This window comes from Vidua macroura, chromosome 1, assembly GCF_024509145.1.
Source record: "Vidua macroura isolate BioBank_ID:100142 chromosome 1, ASM2450914v1, whole genome shotgun sequence".
NCBI lineage: Eukaryota > Metazoa > Chordata > Aves > Passeriformes > Viduidae > Vidua > Vidua macroura.
In genome coordinates, this window is record NC_071571.1 from 138,119,007 (window position 1) to 138,139,725 (window position 20,719).

General features: G+C 35.1%; 1 protein-coding gene across 3 annotated transcripts in view; it reads right to left on the bottom strand.

Annotated features, from left to right (window-relative positions):
- The window catches only part of CSMD3 (CUB and Sushi multiple domains 3), a 585,002-nt gene that overhangs the window by 286,509 nt on the left and 277,774 nt on the right, over nt 1-20,719 (bottom strand). For all 3 annotated transcript variants that reach the window (XM_053983153.1, XM_053983147.1, XM_053983136.1), the window contains 2 exons: nt 18,064-18,167; nt 11,928-12,040 (listed from right to left, as the gene is read on the bottom strand). In XM_053983153.1, coding sequence (XP_053839128.1) covers nt 11,928-12,040; nt 18,064-18,167 — 217 coding nt within the window. The remainder of the gene's footprint in view (nt 1-11,927; nt 12,041-18,063; nt 18,168-20,719) is intronic.

Here is a 20,719-nt window from a genome sequence, read left to right on the forward strand (position 1 = left end):
TGAAAGTACAGGCTCATCAGTTCAGAAAAATAATGAATTAATTTAATGCAAGGTAATTTAATGATTAGTGCACTATCTGCATACCATCTTTGGAAGGAAGCTGGTGTAATAGTTTTGCCTGGAGTAAGGAGTAGTTTTCTTCCCAGAGGTTTGTGGTGCTGTTTTCAATTTGCGATGAAAAAAGCATTGATGAGACACTGATGTTTTACCTACTGCTGATCAATGCTTGCACCGAATCTAGGCCTTGGGTGTTCCTCACCACCCTCATAGTGAGGGGCTGTGGTAGCACAAGCAGGAGGGGTCACAGCCAGAACAGCTGATCCCAACTGACCCAAGGTGTAGCCCATACCATTTGATGTCACGCTCAGCAATAAGAGCTGGGAGAATGAGGGAGACAGGGAGCTTCAAAGACACAGAGTTTGCATTCCAAAGTAACCATTATGAATAATGTTGCTATACATCTGCCTGACAGCAGGAAAAGGAAAATGAGTGCCTTGCCTAGTTTTGCTTGCATGTGCAACTTTTGATTTACTTATTAAACTCTGTCTCAGTCCATGAGTTTTCTCACTTTTTCTGTTTGGATTCTGCCCCCCATCCTGCTGCAAGGGGTATGAGCATGTGGCCATGAGGGATTTAGGTGCCTGCTGGGGTTAACTGCAATAGTCAAATATAAACAGGCAAATCATTATAGCATTAAAGCATTATAGCTTTTAGGCATTTTCTCTGGAAATGTTACAGGAAATGCCAATCAACAGCAAACTGAGAAAAATGCCAGCAATAAATGCAAGATACACTCTAATACAATATAAGTAATTTATAGAAATTTCTCAGACTATGAAGTATATGATGAAAAGGCCTGCTGATGTAATTGTTTTCTAGCATAATAGCACTCACAGAAATTAATTATTGACTTGGAGGAAAAAGAAGGGAAAAAAATAATATTCTCAGGGCATATGCTTGGCAATACGGAAAACCCATAAGTCCAAGTTAGAAAAGTGTAGCATCTTAATCAGTTATACTTATTCTTTTGAATGTTTCATCTGGAAAAAAATTGAAAAAAAATTATACATACATACACTTTAAGTTCTGACTGTATTCTAAATGTAGTGCTGACCTGCTTGCTACCTGACATACTGAAATATACAAAACAAAACAACTCGCTTCACTCTTCACCCAAGCAAGATGCATTTTCAGCCCTCTGTTCCATGCAATGCCAACAGATGAAGAAATTTAAGCAACTACTATGCCATGCTGTTACTTCAGTAGATAAAGAGATGGAAATCTTAATTCTGTCACCCTTTCACAGGCTGATGTAGCAGGAAATGCATCTTAGCATTTTGAAAGCTGCCATCTCCAGAGACTGCCACACACTGACCTTCACCACTGCAAGGAAATTGATGCAGTGCAGCCAGGAGGGGAGCCTCCATCAACTCAAATTCAAGTGTAATAAAAGGCATGGACTAATCAGGCATAGTGTTGTAAAATGTGTGGAGAAAAGAGGTTTGAAGTCAGGAACCATGGCCAATTGGTGGAGAACACAAAAATCATGTACTGCAAATAAGGAGGTAGATTCACTCAGAGATAAGAAAGGTATAAAGTATGGACAAAGAACTCTATATTCCTTCCACTTTTTAGAGCTCTTCAGGTCAAGATATCCTAACTGCTATTCTATGATGTTGGGCTTTTAAATTCTACCCTTTGCCCAGGAGAATCTTCGAAAAGCATGAATTCCTTTATTATTTGTGTATTTGTTTTTGCTTTCAGTTACAGAGCTAAAACTCAAAAATGCTTGTAAAAAAATTCTAACTTAAACTGCTTTGAATATATTTTTTACTCCCAAATCAAAGATAAACAGTTGCTCTCTTATAACAGACATGCTTAATGCAGAAGTCAACGAAACTGATTGCAGTCAAATACACACTGAAATGCTGCAGACAACAAATTAGAGCCCAGCCACTTAGCCCAGTGTCCTGGTTTAAGCAGTAGCTAATACTTAGGGACATAGCAAAAGATGACCTTTCCACATGAAATGTATTCATATTGCCCAACAGACTAAGGTCAGAGCAGTGACCTTAGAGCAGTCCTTCTGCTTCTTTATGGATAACACTATCACAAAAGGTTCAATTGCTAAATGCTTTTAATTAAATATTGTAAAGCAAAAAGAATGACCTACAATTTTATTGAACAAAATTAAAAAGTCGTGGGAGTCACCTTCAAATAAAAACTTGTCTGACCAGTTCTCCACTGACAAGAGGGGTATTGTAGAAAAGGATCATAAGTCATATGCCACCTTCCTTTTAACCAAAATTAAGTACAATTATGAATATTAAATTAACTTGTTGAAGAAAAATAACTTTATTTTTAAATCAACTTGGAGAATATAATATTTAACAGCACTAACGCAGAGAATCAGAATAATTAGGGTAGGAAGAGACCTCTGAAGATGGCCTAGTCCAACCTGAGATCACCTAGACCAATAGCCAAATCAGATTTAAAACTCAACATTCAAAGAGAAACTTATATGCAAAGAGCACCAGTAAATAAATCTTTTGGGACATAGAGAGGTGAAATGGAGAAAGAGCATACAATTTCATAATCTAAGAACTTGCTTTTAGACCAAAGACCTATTTTCACCAGTCTGGGAATGTTAACAGAAAAATGAAAGTTTCTCAATACAAAAAAGATACACCTTCCAGAAATTATTTTAAAAGACATCCAAAAAAAAACCCCACAAAAATACATCCTGATACAATGACTTTTAGAGACACAGCTTGTTAGTTTTAAATGACCTGAGACCAATATATTTATTGTGAAAGATTACAGAGTTACAAGAAATACTGGTAAGAAATTTATTTAGAAGCTAAATTCCAGTGGCTGCATAAAATGTTCTAATTTTTTAACCCTCTACTACACAATATTTTAAAGACCTTCTTTATAATGTAACCTGCATAGGCTTTAAGTATCAGAAATACCACTTAAAGTATTATGAAAGATCACATCTGATGCAACATTGATTTATATTTGTCCCTATAAATTTTATGAAGTATATAATTTTTAATATTTAAAAAATACAAATTACATAGTAACATTTGACTATTTCTTGGATTAAAAGTGCATTTGTGTATGTTTAAATACACATGTACACAAACAAATTGCACATAGTCTCTTGATTAAGGGTAGAAAACGGCTAGTAGAGCAACAGCAGTCTTGTTATTCAAACCCAGAGGCAAAACTTATATCCTGATAAAGATAGGAAATTCTTTGTTTCAGCAGTACAACAAACATGAACTTTTCTAATAATGAAGATGAACTATTGAAGATTGAAATGTTAAAAACCTGTTGGAATAAATTAATAAGTAAAAACTAATATCCTAATAACAACAACAAAACAAGCAAAATGAACAACAACAATTAAAAAAACAAACAAAACCCTCCAAAAACAAACAAATAAAAAACCCCAAAACAAAACAAAATTTAAAAAAAACCCAAAAACACATCACAAAACTTGTTCTGAAGGTATGCATCAAAGTTTTGGAAGAACTTCTTTTCTAGGGAACAACACATGATCATTTGTAAACAGCCTTCTCATAAACCCCAAAAACTACCAACAACTAGTAATTAAATAAGAAAGGTACTCCATCAGAGAGAACAAAACCTTCCAATTTGCCTAGCTGCCATAAAGCAATAGCAGAAAACCTACGTAATTTTTCTATACCCATAATTCTATGAGAAGAACTTGAGTTGTGACTTAAATTGCAGGTTGAAAAGCCTAAGAAATGTCCAATTTCTTAAGCCTAAGAAATGTCCAATTTCTTAAGATGATTTTAGTATTGTAGGACAGAGATGCAAATACAATTTCTATTTTCAGAAAGAGTTCCAAAGGACATCTAAAAAGTACAGAGACGTAAACCTGAGATGTAACAAGACTGTAGAAATTATAATTAAGCTTAAATTCAGCTGACACATGGATAAAAATTACATCCACAAACCATCATGATTTTTTAAAGCAAAGTCCTGCATTATAAATCCACTACTGCTTTCCAGAAAGATTAGCTTGCATAGAGATGAGAGAAATTCAGTTTAGGTATACTATTTGCAGTTCTAAAAGGGCATTTGAAGAAGCCCAAATGGAAGGTTCTTACAGAGATTAGGAACTCTTTCATAAAATGACAGGCTTTTTTTCTGCATGTCAGCTTAAAATATAGTTAGTTGATGGTAAAAGTAAATGCTCAGTTCTGCCAGAGGAGAGAAGTCACTAATGGACTTCTTCAATATCTAAACTCTTTCACAGAGTCACAGAATGGGTAAGGCTGGAAGGGGCACAGTGAGTCATCTGGTCCAACCTCCCTGCCAAGCAGGGTCATCCCAGAGCACAATGCCCAGGAGAATGTCTAGATATTGAATATTTCCAGCTCTTGAATATTTCCAGTGAGGGAGATTCCAGTGCATGGTCACTGCACATTAAAGAAGTTCTTCCTCATGTTCAGGTGGAACTTTCTGTACACCAGGTCTTGCTCATTGCCTCTTGTCCTATTGCTTGGCACCACCAAGTAGAGCCTGGATCCATCCTCTGACAACCTCCCTTCAAATACTTATAGATATTGATGAGATCCCCTCTCCAAGATCTTTTCTAAAGATTGAACAAGCCCAGCTCCCTCAGTCTTTCCTCATAAGAGAGATGCTCCAGGCCCTTAATTAACTATTTTGCCCTCCACTGGACTCGCTTCAGGAGCTCCATGTCTCTTTTTCACTAAGGATTCCAGAACTGGACAAAGCACTCCAGATGTGTGTTGCATCCCAGGTTGCATTCAGATTAGGGGTTCTGATATGTGTTAGTTAGATGGTTCTGTGTACCCCTTTGCACCTCCCTGTTCCCCCCGTGATGGTTCGCTCCAGGCTGCCTGCCATTGGAGCTTCCCCACGTCACTCCAGTAACAACCCCCTGTTCCTTCCTGAAACTTCCCTGTCAGTTACCCCATCCCTGCATCCCCATTTGTCCCAGAGCCCCGTGTCTGCCCCTGTCGCATTCCCGTTGGTCACCATGGTCCACGTCACCGCCACAGCACCTGTCCCCATTGGGTGGGAAGGCTTCTGCCCTCCTCATCCCGCCCCCTATAAAATCCCACGCCCCCCGGTCCCAGGGCCATTCTGTCCATGTGGCACTGGGAGTGAGTCGCGCTTCTCCATCGCAGCTCTATGCAACAATAAAAGCTCTCCAGCCGACCATGCGGACCGAGTGGATAATTCCTTCGCCTCTTTGTTTTGCCCCTTGCACACGGCAGCAGAAGTGGCCAGCCCTACCCCGATGTGTGGAATGCAGAAGTGCCCGGGAGCAAGCGGCAGCCCCGGGTCCCGCCGAGAAGCAGTGTCATTCCAGGCTCTCCAGAGCTGCACGGGACTGGGGAAAAACAGCTCAACACCACAGATGTGCCTCACTAGGGCTGAGTAAAGGGGCAGGATCACCTCTGCTGATCTGATGGAAATGTTCTTCCTAATGCACTCCAAAACACCATTGGCCTTCTTGGCCACACAAGCACACTGATGGGCTTATGGTCAATTTGTTTTCCAGCAGGACCCCCAGGTCCTTCTCCATAGAGATGCTTCCCTGCAGGTCAGCCCTGAGCCTGTACTGATCCATGGGATTATTTTTCCCCATGTGCAGGACCCTGGACTTCCCTTTGTTGAATTTCAAACTCTTCTCTGCCCATCTCTCCAACCTCTTAAGGTCCTTCTGAAGGCCTGGACAGCCCTCTGGGTTGTTGGCCACTTCTCCCAGCTTTGTGTCATCAGTGAACTTGCCGAGGAGGCATCTGGCCCTTCGTCCAAGTCATTGATGAATAAGTTAAATGCTACTGGGCCCAGTATGGAACCCTGGAGGACACCATTAGTGAAAAAGCCTTCAACTAGGTTGTCACTGATTATGACCCTCTGGGATCTGCCATTCAACCAGTTCTCAATCCACCTCACTGCCAATTCATGTAGTCAACAGTTCCTGATTTTGTCTATCAGGATTTTGTGAGAGACAGTGTCAAAAGCCTTGCTGAAGCCAAGGTAGACAATATCCACTGCTCTCCCCTCATTGATCCAGGTGGATGTTTCACTGTAGAAGGCAATCTGTTTAGTCAAGCCTGATTTACCTTTAGTGAATCCATGCTGAATACTTCTAATCTAATATTTCTTGTAATCCATATGGGTACAGATGGTCTTCAGAATGAGGCACTCCATCACCTTTCGAGGGATTGAAGTGAGGCTGACTGGCCAATAGTTCCCCATGTCCTTCTTCTTGCCCTTTTTGAAGACCAGGCTGAGATTTGCTTCTTTCCAGTCCCCAGGCACCTCTCCTGATTGCCCTGACCTTGCAAAGATGACTGTGAGTGACCTCGTTACAGTGTCCAGAAGTTCTCTCATGGACACATCCTGCCAGAGCCCATGGCCTTGTGGATGTCAAGTTTGCTTGGGTGTTATCTAACCCAATCCTCCTTCACCAAGGAAAAGTCTTCCTTCCAAGACTCCTTTACCCTGGTCTGTGTCAGAGAACCCTGAGGGTTCTTCTTCATGTCAGTGAAGATTGATGCAAAGAAGGCATTTGATAACTCTGCCTTCTCTGCATCCCCTGTTACCAGGGTCCCCCTCCATTTACCAATTTACCCTTTTTTTTTTTTTTTTTTTTTTTTTTTTTTTTTTTTTTTTTTTTTTTTTTTTTTTCCTGTTGTTGATGTATTTTAAGAAGCCCTTCTTGTTGTCCTGGACATCCTTAGCCAGATGTAATTGCAGATTAATTTAATTAGCCTTCCTGGTTTCATTTCTACTTATTCTGACAATCTCTCTACATTCATTCCAAGAGGCCACTTCCATCCCTGCTTTCATCTCCTGTGTATTTCCTGTTTATGTTTGAGTAATTACAGGAGTTTTTGATTTATTCACACAGATCTCTTGTGCCCTCTGTCTGATTTCTTACTTGTTAGGATGTATCGTTCTTGTGCAGGGTTGGAAGTGATCTTTGGATATCAACCAGCTCTCTTGGATCCCATTTCCCTGTGGTGCCTTTTCTGTGGGATTCTTCAAGGAACATCCCCAAAAAGTCTGAAGTCATCTCTCCTGAAGTCAATGGCTGTAATTTGACTTGCTGCTCTGGTTCCTCCTCACCCAATATTGAACTTCACAATATCATGCTTACTACAGCCAAGGCTGCTCCCAACCTTCATATCACCAAAAAGCCCTTCCCAGTTCATTAGTATGAGGTCGAGCAGTACACCATTCCTTGTGGGGTCTTCCAGTACTTGTGTCAGAAAGCTGCCATTAATGCTTTCCAGGATCCTCCTAGATTGTTTCTGCTTTGCCATATTGCTTGTCCAGCAGATGTCAGGGTAGTTAAAGTTATTGTCTGACAATATATTAAAAGATGGAAAATAAGGCAAGTAGTGAAATGACAAAGCTTGCTGATGATAGCTTACACAAAACAGTAATGAGGATAGTTACCTGTGAAGAAATAAAGGTCCTGCAAAACTGAGTAAGCAGTAAAATGGAAGATTAAATACATTGTATTTTCTAGGAAAAAAAAATGAAAAGGCATCAGATAAAGCTAGTAAAACTACAGTGAACAGAAAGAAATACTTCTTCACTGAAATGTCCTTGCCATAAAATATTTAGAATACTAAAATTATATGTGAGCTTGAGAGGAAAAACAGATGAAATAATGAATGAAAAAAATCCATCAAGTTTTACTTACTCTAAATAAACAGGATTTAGGAAGTGTCTATGCCATAAACTGTTAAGGAGTAAGAAAACATTTTGTAGAAGTATCACTACATAATTGCTTGTTCTTTTTTCCTGATGTTGCACCCATTTGAATGAATCTTTATTATGCCTCTCTACAACTGTTCTCATAATCTTGTAATCTGGGGATTACAAACAGGGAATTTTATGTTGAATGCATTGTTTGAAAATTAGATAAAAATATTGTTAACATATTTGGATAATGCTGACTGAGTAGGGTCAGAAAAAGTCAGTGGTGAATTGTGGCCAACAAAGCAGGAAGAACACAAGAGTAAACTACAAAACCAATTATTATCTTGGCATTAAGTCAACAAGGGGAACTGCCCCAAGTTTCTGGAACAGATGCACTTTTGCTCCATATGTTCAAGAAATATCTGAAATAGAAATGATCTTGAATTATAAAACTTGCAACAACTTTCAGCAGGCATGGAATCAGTACAGAGAAATTTTTCCTGTATTAGTAAACTGTTGGTAAGTAGTGTTGCAAAAAAACAAGTTTTTAATTTTTAAAAAAAATACAAAGCAGTGTTTACATTTAAGAATTTGAACTAATAATGAGATTTACATGGATTAAAATAATTTGCATGGATTTTCACCATTAGAGTGAATCTCTGCATGTCATTCTTTCTGCAAAACAAAGTTATGATGCATAAGGAATAGAACTGGGGCTGGAATCCAATTAAATAAGTAATTTATATGATCCTGTCTAGTTAATGCACCACAAAACACACAAAGAGAACAAGCACATGATGAGAAATACAGAGAAGAGCGGATAGAAAGACAACAGAAATCATCAGAACAGTGAAAATACCACAAGAGAATATACACTGAAATTTATAAAATTGAACAGTTCAGAAAGTAGAAATGTGTCATAGATTTAATTCTTTATTTTGACGTGCAGAAAGCAGAAAATCTTTACTTCCCCCATCCTCACAAAAGGGGAATTTCATAGTATTTAACTAAAGAAACATATCAACTGTCTTGTGAAATCCAGAACTACACAATGAAACTGTCCACAGTCTCACTGAGGTTTAGTTTTGTTTGTTTGTTTGTTTGTTTGTTGTTTTGTTTTGTTTTGTTTTTTTAATTAGCCAATAACAAGAACAGCAAGAATTAAAGCTATATTTTTCTCTTGGTAGAATGAACATGAAGGCATATGTTTCATAGAAAAGCTACTTTAACAGTTTGTCAAAATGAGACCTTCCTGAAGTCTGTGTTATGGCAAATGTTTCTTATTTTACACATTTAAATTCATGTTTCTAGACATGGGGGGCTAACAATGGATTCAGATAATTCAATATTCTGTCACCAATAGAAAAGCAATCGCTCTTGGGCAGTTAGTCATGGAAAAATATCTCTGTGCCATCTGCAACAAAAAACCTCAGATGTGTCTGAAACTCAGTGCTTACTGCTAGGAAAATAAGATGAAATGTGGGTCACAAACTCCAGACAGCTGCCCCAGGCTTCACTAGTATCCCAAGAACTCAGGCACAAGCCATAGTGTTTGAAGTAAGATGAACATAAGAAATCTTCTGAAATACTGGATGTCAGAGTGTAAATCCCATATCCTAAAGTTAGATCATCATTGTGGAAAAGTGGACAAGCAAGTCTACTTTGCTTCAAATTCACTTTTTACCAGCACTGCTATTTAGCTTGGCATCTTAAATAGTCCTCTACTTAAACCTATCATTGCACTTTAGTCAATGTAACCTTCTTCAACTTTATTTTATTGTGCAATTAGATTGGAGTATGCCTGATGTTTGAATAAACAGTTTTTGTCCTAATAGGAGGCAAAACTATCAGGAGAACCTGCTGATTTAAGAGTTTTTAAAAAATAGAGGAAAAAATAAAAGATACACCAAAAGAGAAAAATTTCCCTCAGATTTGGCCACAGCACAGAAACTGAGGGTGTGATATCAGAACCTAACAGAAGAAGACTGCCCTGAGGTTAGTTTTGCCTGTTTCAGGAGACTCAAATCTGACCTAAACAGAAGTTCAGCTTTCCCACATGATGCTGATAAAGCCATTTTTACTATGTTTACATGACTGATTTAATTCCCCACAGCATCTTTTCCTACTAATTTACACCATTATTATTTACATTATTTGTTAATCCCAAATTTTTTTGTCATACAGTTTATGTTGAAAGACTGTATAAGGAATATCTTGTATTTAATCTTTCATACATGACCAAAGTTACAAATGGAGACAAGTGTGTATGAAAGCTATTACACTTTATATTCTCATATATAATTTTCCAGGAACTATAATATTCAATTGCTAGATTATAAAAGTTTTTTGTGAATCAAAATAAATTCACAATTCTGCAAAATCTTATCTCAGAAAAATGGGTTTCTTTGAAGGCTATGCCATAAATTTGTTTGTCTCAGATTTTGTGCAACTTTGATACACTTTCCATTTTATTTTATGACCATTGCCCAATTTCTGAGATGTCTAATGAACACATCCTCTCAGGGATCAAAATGAAGGCAACTTAGATAAAAAAATTATCCCATACTCTGGATTGGCAGCAAGGTGGTGGTGGGGAATCCCACAAAATAAACTCAAACCAATACAAAACGAGGAAAAAAAAGGCAATCCCCTCCCACAACCACACCACAGAGCACCTATTCATTGTGTGTTTGCTGCATTCAAGTGCTATTTAGTGAACTAACATAAATTACCATTGTAGGGCAAGAGAGAAATAGATTCAATATCTAGGCATACAATCACAAGGTTGATTATATGGAGATGCTGTTGTGAATGTTCACCTTTTCTGTACCCTTCTACCTATTCATATTCAATTAATTTTATTCTTGCAGAACTGTAGCTTCTAAGAATAAATGTAACTCATGAATAAAAGAAGACATAGCATATAAGAATAGACAATAATCCTCTGTCTTCTTCAAACTAAAACTATTGCAAGTAAAATTATTTTATCAGGAAAGAATTATGTAAATAAAAAAATCGACAACTTAAGCTCTGCAAGTTAGAGTTCAGATCTAAAACTCATCTTTTTCCACTCAAATATGGTTCTAGTTTTGCTGTATTTACAAATTATTAAACTTGCTTATACTAATCATTCTCTTTCCTCTTTCAATACTCTGAATGTGGAAATCCTAGGTCTTAATGATTACCATTAAGCAAAGTACTAAGATTTTCCTATCTTAGTCCACTAGATATGAATATCAAGAGTGCACAAGTGCACTTGCACCATACCACTATAGAGCTTTACTTTACATTACGGGAAAGTTATGGGAAAAAAAAAAACCACACAAACTATTGTGCAGGTTTATACACAATATACTCATTCACTTACTGCTGATTCTCAGCAACATCAGCTCCATTTCTAATACACACAGTCACTGGTTTAACTTTTGCCTCTCCTCTCTCATTTTCTGATGAATAATCACACTTTCTAATTATCTGGTTTTTGTGCTAGACAGAAACCATGCAATTAATAAAGTTCTTGTAAAAAAGACTTACATCTATGTTAAAAGTAATATTTAAAACCCCTAATTCTTTAATAATACAGAAATGCATCTGTATGTATATATATGTTGCACTTTAGCTTTTTTTGATTTTTCTGTTCCTATAAAAACAGTCTATAAAAAACTGTATGTCATTCCAGAAGTACCAAATAGCAACAGATTGTTTATATAGTGCATTATGCACGTTAAGACCAAAAAATGACATTATTAGGTTTTTCTTTGTCTTGGCTCAAAACTTAGCAGTAATTCAAGTTGTTCACTTGCAGTGGTTTTTTTATGTTATGATAAGCATTAATTTTCAAAAGAATGTAGGAATTATTCAGGTTTTTTTTACTCATTCATCTTTAAATAATCACAGAATTATTTCACTTTAATAGTTGTCAATATTAAATAATAGAAAATAAGAGTAAAGTTATATGCCAAAACTCAATTGCTGTAACAAAACATCAAACAAAATATGTGGAGTTTCATGTAACATAATACCTTTAAGGTTTTTGTTTTTTTGTTTTTTTTTTACAATTCAGCTTATATTTTCCTCTTTTTAAAACTGACAGAACTGGAACTAGAATGCATCCACTCATTAATATGAAAGAAAAAGATTCCATAATATTGTTCTAATTTTTGGTACACCATTACATTTGCTTCCAGTGATGTCATTACCTTTGTAGTTAACCTTGAAACCAATTGAGCCCACACTTTCATCCGTTTGAAGGTGCAACCACATCTGATTGCTCATGCTCACAATTAAGTCTGGTACAAAGCTCCCGGTTAACCTACAGATAGAAGAAAATTTCTGTAAAGCCATTAAGCATTAAGTAAGGAGATTTTTTTTTTCTTTTCGTAAGAAAACTAAATAACTGCCAAGAATTTTTTTAATGTTTACTTTTAAATTCATTTCATTCAGCACACGCTAAATTAGTTATTTACTGGCTGGCCAGCCAAGACAGCTCTCACATTTCCAATGACTGGAAATTTGATAATAGTCTATAAACACATGCAACTACTATTTATGTTGTATTGAAATATTTCATCTCTCTTTCAGTTCCTACTCCAGAAAGAAATACGACTTCCCTAATCCTTAACCTTTTCTGACAATCCAGTGTCCATTACTCAGGTATATGAAGGAATATCAATGGCATTAGAAGCCTATAATGAGGCATTAGAGTGATTCTTTGATTTTTCTAGTACGCAACTACCCACTTTGAAATACATGCCTTCCATATTTAAAAGAAAGCTGTTATTTTTAAGTAGCAATATTATTATGAAGGCTCATGTGTTCCCTGCACTCTCTCACCTCCTCTCATCACCTTTTCTACAACAAAGGAAGAACAGCCTGACAAGAATCAGCTGTTGTCTATTCCGTCATTAAGAAAACTAACAAATATCACAACTTTAAAACCTTCTACTGTTACAGGGTGCTGATTAATTGAAAGAATTAACTCTATTTTCTTGATTTTCTGGTTTTTTTTTAATTTTTGCAAAATTTTTTTAAATTGTTTGCAAAAATTTGTAAATCAGCGTAATTCTAACTGTTGATTCTATTTGCTGAATGAACAGTGTGATAGCAATAAGGAAATGTTGTGAAAGCTGCAGTTTTATATTATATTGCATTTTCTTCCCAAAATTTTGTCTCAAATTTGGTTATAGTTTATTATCTGAAATGAAATGCTGAAAAGTTTCCAGATATTTTTCATTCTTCTAAAGTGGATCACAAGCACAGTACTGTATAGCAGTTAAAATTGTTCATTTTTTTTAACTTCTAACCATTCTTTAAAGCTAGCTGAAACTTAAAATGGACTATTTTAAAAGCATTTTACAGTTAATTTTAGTTCTTCCCTCTGGTCTTTTTTAGTTTCCTTCTGTATTAAATAGTCTGATGTGGGAAAAAAAAAAAAAAAAAAAACAAACCATGTCTGTTTCCCACATCTGTGTTCACAGATGGAGCTACTAGAAAGACTCTTGCCAGAACTGAACAAGTAAATGCCTGGCCAAAATAACATATTAACCGCTCATTCCTGCACTAAGGGAAAGTGTCTTCAGTGAGTTCAGTCTTTGCCAAATTAGTAGATTAACAGGATGTTTCTGAGAAACCACACTGATGTAATGGCTAACAGAGTTTTGTAATTGTCACTGGTGACTGACAGTATGTATTTTGAATATTAAGGGCATTGAGAATATTCATCTCTCTGTTGTGTCAGAATAATTTCTGTGATAAACCTCCATCAAAATGTTCACCATTTCCATTATCTGAAATTAATTATAAATACCTTTTTTTCATCCATAGTTTTTACAAGAAATACTTTCCAATTAAATATTACAGGAGGGAAAAAAATTGAAAATACATTTTTGAAAAAAAAAAAAAAGAAAACATCAAGGGAACACAAAAATCACTTGTTGATCTATTTTTTAAGTCCTTAGAGATCACTGTAAAGTGTTTAGGAATGGACCACAGAGCAATAAGATCCAGAAAAGAATAAACATTATTATATTATATGAAGGAAGATGTTTAAGAAAATAATAAAAGACTGCAGTGGAGAATTATTCTTTTTGTCCTTCTGGGGGTTTATGTAGGTTCCTCTACCCTGGATTCAGTACCTAGATTCCTCTCCTGGAAGTACATGTTCCCTTTTAAGAGCTGAGTAGTGAACACTGACAGCAGTAGAAATGGAAGTATGTGATTGTGATGTCTCCCTTTTTGTTAAACAGTTTAACAGTTACAACACTCAGCAGGGTGTTTTCCACTTCTTCCTCTACAACTCCAGAACTACTCCTCCCACATCCTAGTGACATATATTCTCCCCCTGAGAGAGTATACTGAAGACTGGGCTGGAGGACATTCAGAAGATTGTGACACTCTCCATTTGCTGAAGACAACCTGAAATATGAGATTGGACACATGCACACCCAACACAGCAAGCACACTAAAAGATTAAATTTCACAATTTTTATGCTGGATTTTCAAAAGGTATGTTACAGGAACCAGTGCCTAGATGGATATTGCATTAAAAGTCGCCTGCAGCAATTGTCAGACCAAGCTGCTGAAAGCAAACTTCCAAACGTCCTGAAAAAATGCTGTGACTGATGTATGGAGTCACCATTTATTTGCCCTCTTCCCTTCTATCCCTTGGTAATAACACTTAACAGTGCTCCACCTTGCATTTTAGTTTCATAGGAAAGCACTAAGAATGCCATCATATCAGTCATCTTTTCAAACACATTAAAAATATTATAGCAATCAGCTTTAAGTTCATTTGGCTGCCAGGCTCACCAGGCTGGAGCAGACTGTCACATTGCTGGGTGCATGGATATACAGGCTCAGAATCACAGGCACCCAGGGCAACTTAATGGCAAGTACTGAAAAGGCTTTGGAGTTTAGCTCTTACTGTGATTAACATCAACAGAATAGGAATAATCAGGACTGCAATTATCAATTTAGGAAGCTTAATTCTATTGAAATGCCACTTAACTTCCGTTTTTGCTTCTCAACCTTCCTATCAAGCAGTGCCCAGTAAAACTAGCAGATTAAACACTTGGATAAGTTTCTTGATTAACCCTGATAGATTGGAAGATAAATGTTTTCACATTATTAACACGTAAACGAGACATATTTAAACCAATGTTCTTTAGCAATTTTCCAGGGGAAAGATAATTATTTTAAAATTTAAAACCCAAAAATTAAATTATACAACAGCTGATTTATTAGCTATGCATCATATCTCAGACAAAGTCTGCATGGCTCATAGGAGAAAAGATTTACATGGTTTTTACAGTATTTAATTATCTTCCATCTTCTGTGTAATATTTTTATGCATTTTAACCCTAATAACTTTACCATTGATACTTCTGATCACAGGATAACGATTCTATGGGTAAACAAAAAATATACTTATTGTGGTTTATTGTATAATGTTACTTAATATTAAACCCCCATAAATTAATGGGGTATTTTTTGCTTTTCCAGGATCTTCATAATAATAATTCTTTAAAATTATTTACCTAGTTATTTACAGAACAGATTCTTTTATTATATGTTAACACTCCACAATTCTAATTAACTTTTTTTAATTTAAAAATACTCAGTATTCTTTATATTTGTGACATTTTTAATAGTGTAATTCCATCGTTTCTCCCCAACCTAAGATACAGCATCAGAGATACTTTTATGAAATCCTAACATCTTCAGTGAAATACAATCTGGGCAGACTGTTCTACCATGTTACTCAAAATATAAAATATTATTGCACTTTGCCTTAATGCATTACTATAATTTATTAACAATACTTTAGTTAAACTTTAATAAGAATTTATAAATTGGCACTTAATAAAGGTTCTTTCCACATGAGAGAATACTCCATATAGTTTAGGAATTTAAGAATAGCTGCAACTGAATTCTAGCATTATCAGCAATATTTTTTAAATGATTAGTACTGCTAAAAAAGTAGAAATAACAGTACGTCCACGCATCTCAAATTTATTAGTGGTAGCAATTAACTCATTTGTAATCCATGAAGAGACTGCATTATCCTAAAGCAATTGCACCATAAATACCTGGCCAAATACTGGTCTTTTAATGAATAATAATCCTGAAATCAGATACTTAGGTTGGAAAAGACCTGTAAGATCATCAAGTTCAACAGTTAAACCAACACTGCTGAGTCCACCACTAAACCATGTCCTTATACATCACATCTACACATCTGAGCGCCTCCAGGGATGCTAACTGCAACACCACCTTGGGCAGTCTCTTCCAGTACTTGACATTGGAACAATGTCCAATCCTTCTGACAGAAAAAAGCCAAAGTGAGTGTTTCTCCTGATAAGTGAGAGGGGAGAACTGTTGACAACAGATATGGGGAAGGCTGAGGTACTTTAGAGAGGTCTTTGCCTCAGTCTTCACTGGCTGTCAGGTTTCTCTCAAGTCCTCGATCCTCTACATGGGATTTAGGGGAGAGAGGTAACTTGGACTGTAAGCACAGAGCAGGTTCAAGACCACTCAATGAAACTGAAAAGTCACAAGTCTATGGGTCCTGATGACATGCATCCCAGGATCATAAGGAAACTAGCTGATGTTGTTGCCAGGTCACTCTCCATCACTGGAAAAGTCATGGCAGTCACATGGTTACAAGAAGGAAGGAAGAAAACATCAATCCTGAGAGAAAAGAAGATCCAGGGAACTACAGACCCATGAGCTTCAGCTCTGTGTTTACCCTCCACCAGATGGACACTCCTGTCCAACTTTGTGTCATCTGCAAACTTACTGAGGGTGCACTCAAACCCCTTGTCCAGACCATTAATAAAGTTATTAAACAAAATAGAACAAAACAGAAAGGATAGAATGATTACAAAACCAATTAAAAATAGAAGGCCAGATAATCTACCCTCTGGAGGATAAATCTAAAGGGAATTAATTAGAAAAATCTGTAAATCTTAGTAAAAATGTATGTTCTGTTTGAAGTTTTGCAATTACTAATATGAATGAGGTAAAATTAGGACAGAAAAAGAGGCAAAGCTTGCGTTTAGTGTACTCAAATGAAGATAATTCTTGATATCATTCTTATGATGAATAATGGAAAACTATAATATGTAATTTTTTAATGCATTTCCAATAAATATGCTGCAGGGATTGTCATTCTAAAGAATCCTAATTTTATTATTTTGTTTTATGATTAAATATATTTTATACTAAAATTGTATCATAGTCTTATCTGTGTTTCAATTATTAACTCATTTGAACTAATTATAACATCAGGTGTTTTCTGAAAGGTCAGTTAATTTAAAAGTAACAGCTAAATATTATTTGGCCTTTAAAAAATATTTTTCAAATAGCAGGTAATCCCTTACAGGCAAATTACGGTTTTTAAGTATTAGATCACTTTTTTTTTTTTTTAATAAAATTGACTCAGATTTGAAAAAGTAAATGTAATGTACTTTAAAAGACATTAATTTCTCCTACATGACTGATTTATTCAGACTAGAACTAGAGTTATATAAAATGATTCATTATAAGGCCTAATTACAGTGTTCTGCATATTTTCAAGTCACTGTGGAACAAACAGAATCACTGAACACTGTCATGAAAATTTTACAAACTAATAAAATTCTGGATTTGTTTTCTTGAGACAATTGTTAGTTTTATTGACACAAGCTAAGTATTTGAGAAATATAGATTTTAAGTTAACCAATGATTGCTAAGAATATTATATATCTGGGCTCAACCATTCTAGAAAAATGTCCGTGAATGATAAAAATCTATTCAATACTCAGTGCTGGTTTGCAAAATGTGGTTTAGGTAACAACCTATTCAGCCTTTCTTTGTAGTAATTTTCTTCGCTATGTTAACTTGCTCTTCTGAGTTATCTGTAATAGTCAATCAGCAAATTAAGGTCAAGAGACTATAGTACATCTTTTGTCATGCTAACCTTGCTAGGGGACTGTAAAATTTGTGCACAAGTTGTCCATATATCTATTTTTAATTATGTTCTTATACACTTTTGAGAGCACACAAAAGGAAGCGAAATAATTCCTAAAATTTACATATCTAAATATAAGTGTCCACACCACACCTTTCAATCTTCTGATTTGAGTTCATCTTTTTCTTTTGTGATGTCTAGGTCATCTCCTTCTGACTTCAGAACAGTAAACATATAGCAATATATTTAAACTGTCACCTTTAGCAATTTTAGAAGCTCGCTTAGTTTTTGTTGAGACTTATCTGATTTGAATAACTATTTAGTCTCATCGAAACACATTAATGACATTCTTCAATGTACATGAACTGTAAATGCAAAAGACTTACACTTGAAGTACAGTTTTAGGGTCACCCACTTCTCCTCCATCACCAATTGTCAGTGTGTCATAGCCAATCTCCAGATCAAATTCTTCAAAATTTATCTGAATAACCTACAAAATAAAATAAGTGAATATATTTTAGAAATAAATAATTGTACTTGAGAGATAAGTCTGTAAATTAAGCTTTTCAGCAGTGTAAATAAAAACGATCTTCCAATTAATAACTGCATGTAAGTTTAGCATATTTCACAATAAATTAGTGTAATTAACCCCAAGGTTTTGATTCATGAAGTATGAATTATAATAACCCTTTAGGTATCATCACTCTGATGACCTCCTTAAAGCACCATGATTTCACTTATTTATTTAGTTGTTACATGTTTATTACAGTTGTGGGTAATCACATTACATTTTTATTAGAATATACTCAAAGGGCAAAATAAATAATTGCATTATGTGCAGTACCACTGTCTAAAAATAGCAACTAAATAATTGTTCATCATTGACTAAATGCAGTGAAGGTGAAGAATACAATTTAATCCTGACATGTATAATCTGGCTCAAGTAGGATAAAGAGGCATGAAAGGTAAAAGTAATTCTCTTAATTCATGAAGTTGAGTAAAATACAACTATCAGAATCAGGGCTACTTTTACTATTCTGTAAATTAAATTGCTCTATGCATATTTCTGCTGAAGGATAAAAATTTCAGCAAATTTTAAAGAAAATAATGAAAACAGGGAGAAAAGAAAAGAAAAGAAAAGAAAAGAAAAGAAAAGAAAAGAAAAGAAAAGAAAAGAAAAGAAAAGAAAAGAAAAGAAAAGAAAAGAAAAGAAAAGAAAAAAGAAAAGAAAAGAAAAGAAAAGAAAAGAAAAGAAAAGAAAAGAAAAGAAAAGAAAAGAAAAGAAAAGAAGCACATTGTTTCTACCCATGTATAGTTCCTCAAAATTTCATATGGATAAAAATGACAGAATACTTATATGTAAGAATTTTAATACTGTAATAAATCATCTTTTATTACAGTTATAATTGAGAATGGAGAGCATTTGTGTTTAAAGATGTGGATGCCATTCTGATGGATTATTATCATGTCCTTGAAAGCTCCTGTTCCTTTGTTACACTTGGGTTCTGGTAATTGAAAAAGACGTGTTTCTATGTGCAAAAGCCAGTACAGGCAAGCTGGAAAACTGACGTATGTTCCAAGGACTGCAATTTGTTCCAAAAGGAGGAGAGACACTTTCCTTTACAGGTGTAAGTGGTGATATAAGTACACTGAAGAACAGCCAGTTTGGCACATTCACATATATAAATGCCTGTGTGTGCATGTATATGTGTGTACATGTATGTGTGCCATACTCCAGCGACTGCAGTCAAGTACAGAGAGTTAAGAGGGTGCAGATGGAAAGGATGTGGAAAATTGTGTAGGCAAGCAGCTGATTTGTTCTAATTGAGTATAGAGGAGAAAACCACACATAAATCTTCTTAATCTTCTTAGTCTAAAAAAAATATTCTGGGTATTTTGTGCTGCTCTAGCCACAAAATTTGTAACACTAGACATAAGAATTTAAACTGAAATCCATAACTATATTTAAGGCTGACACATATTTCACTCAGTACTTAAAAAACCAGCCAAGCAAAAACAAAAAATCTCCAAACCCACCAAACAAAAAAGCTGTTATTTTTCGTCTACTTTTAAATTCTGTGCAACTAAATTTGCAGTTACATCAGAACAGAAAACTCCACAATAAAACATGGGCAAATAATGTTAGTATTCAATTCAACTTGAACGCATATTTCATTTATGAAGAGTAAAGTACATTTTGAAATAATATTGCAGCAAAACCATCAATACTATACGCATAATAAGAAGAAAAGGAAGATAGTATAAAAATTGTATAACTAATTCATGATCAGATATCGTAATCCTGTTTTCCATTAAACACATGAAGAAATCTAATTTCATTATTAGATATTTTTTTTGTAAGTGCAATGGTAATATTTTTTAAAATTAATATCCTTCTAGATATTTTATATTAGTTGAGTACCACCAAATTGATGCAAGGCATCTGTTCCTTTGTAACTGAAGTACTTGTCTTCTTAAGTTGAGTCAGAAAGCTAAAAGAGATTTTCTTTAGCACAATCAACATTATCCCTTGTGATGTGTATTTCATCAGAGGAAAAGACAGAGGTTAAGGAAAATATCAGTTTCAAGGTATGGTTTTTTTTTCAATTAGGAGTGACAAAAAATTTTTCTTTATTTCACTGCAGAAAAGTAAGATCTTTGTCATTCTTTTTTAACAATGCTCACAAATAAAAAGTAAGAGAACTCTCTGAAAAATATGTGTCTCATTAAGGAATATTGTGGAACATGAAAAAATAATAAAAACTGATTTTTTTTGTTCAAAGAATAGGCTTCAGCTTCAATCTTTCTACTTGTCTGTAGTGAATATCTAAATTATTGATGACTCAGTTCTAATCTGGCTGCTCTGATATAATCTCTCACTTTTCTACAATCTGAAGTTCTTTTCTATGATAAAGAGAGCTTTCTTTTATTTTTAATCAAAAGAGACGTACATTTAAAAAGTTTATAATTTTCTTCACCATTAATATTTTTCAGAGAAGGATGTTTAATTACGAGATTTTTGTCTCGCTGTCTTTGTAATTT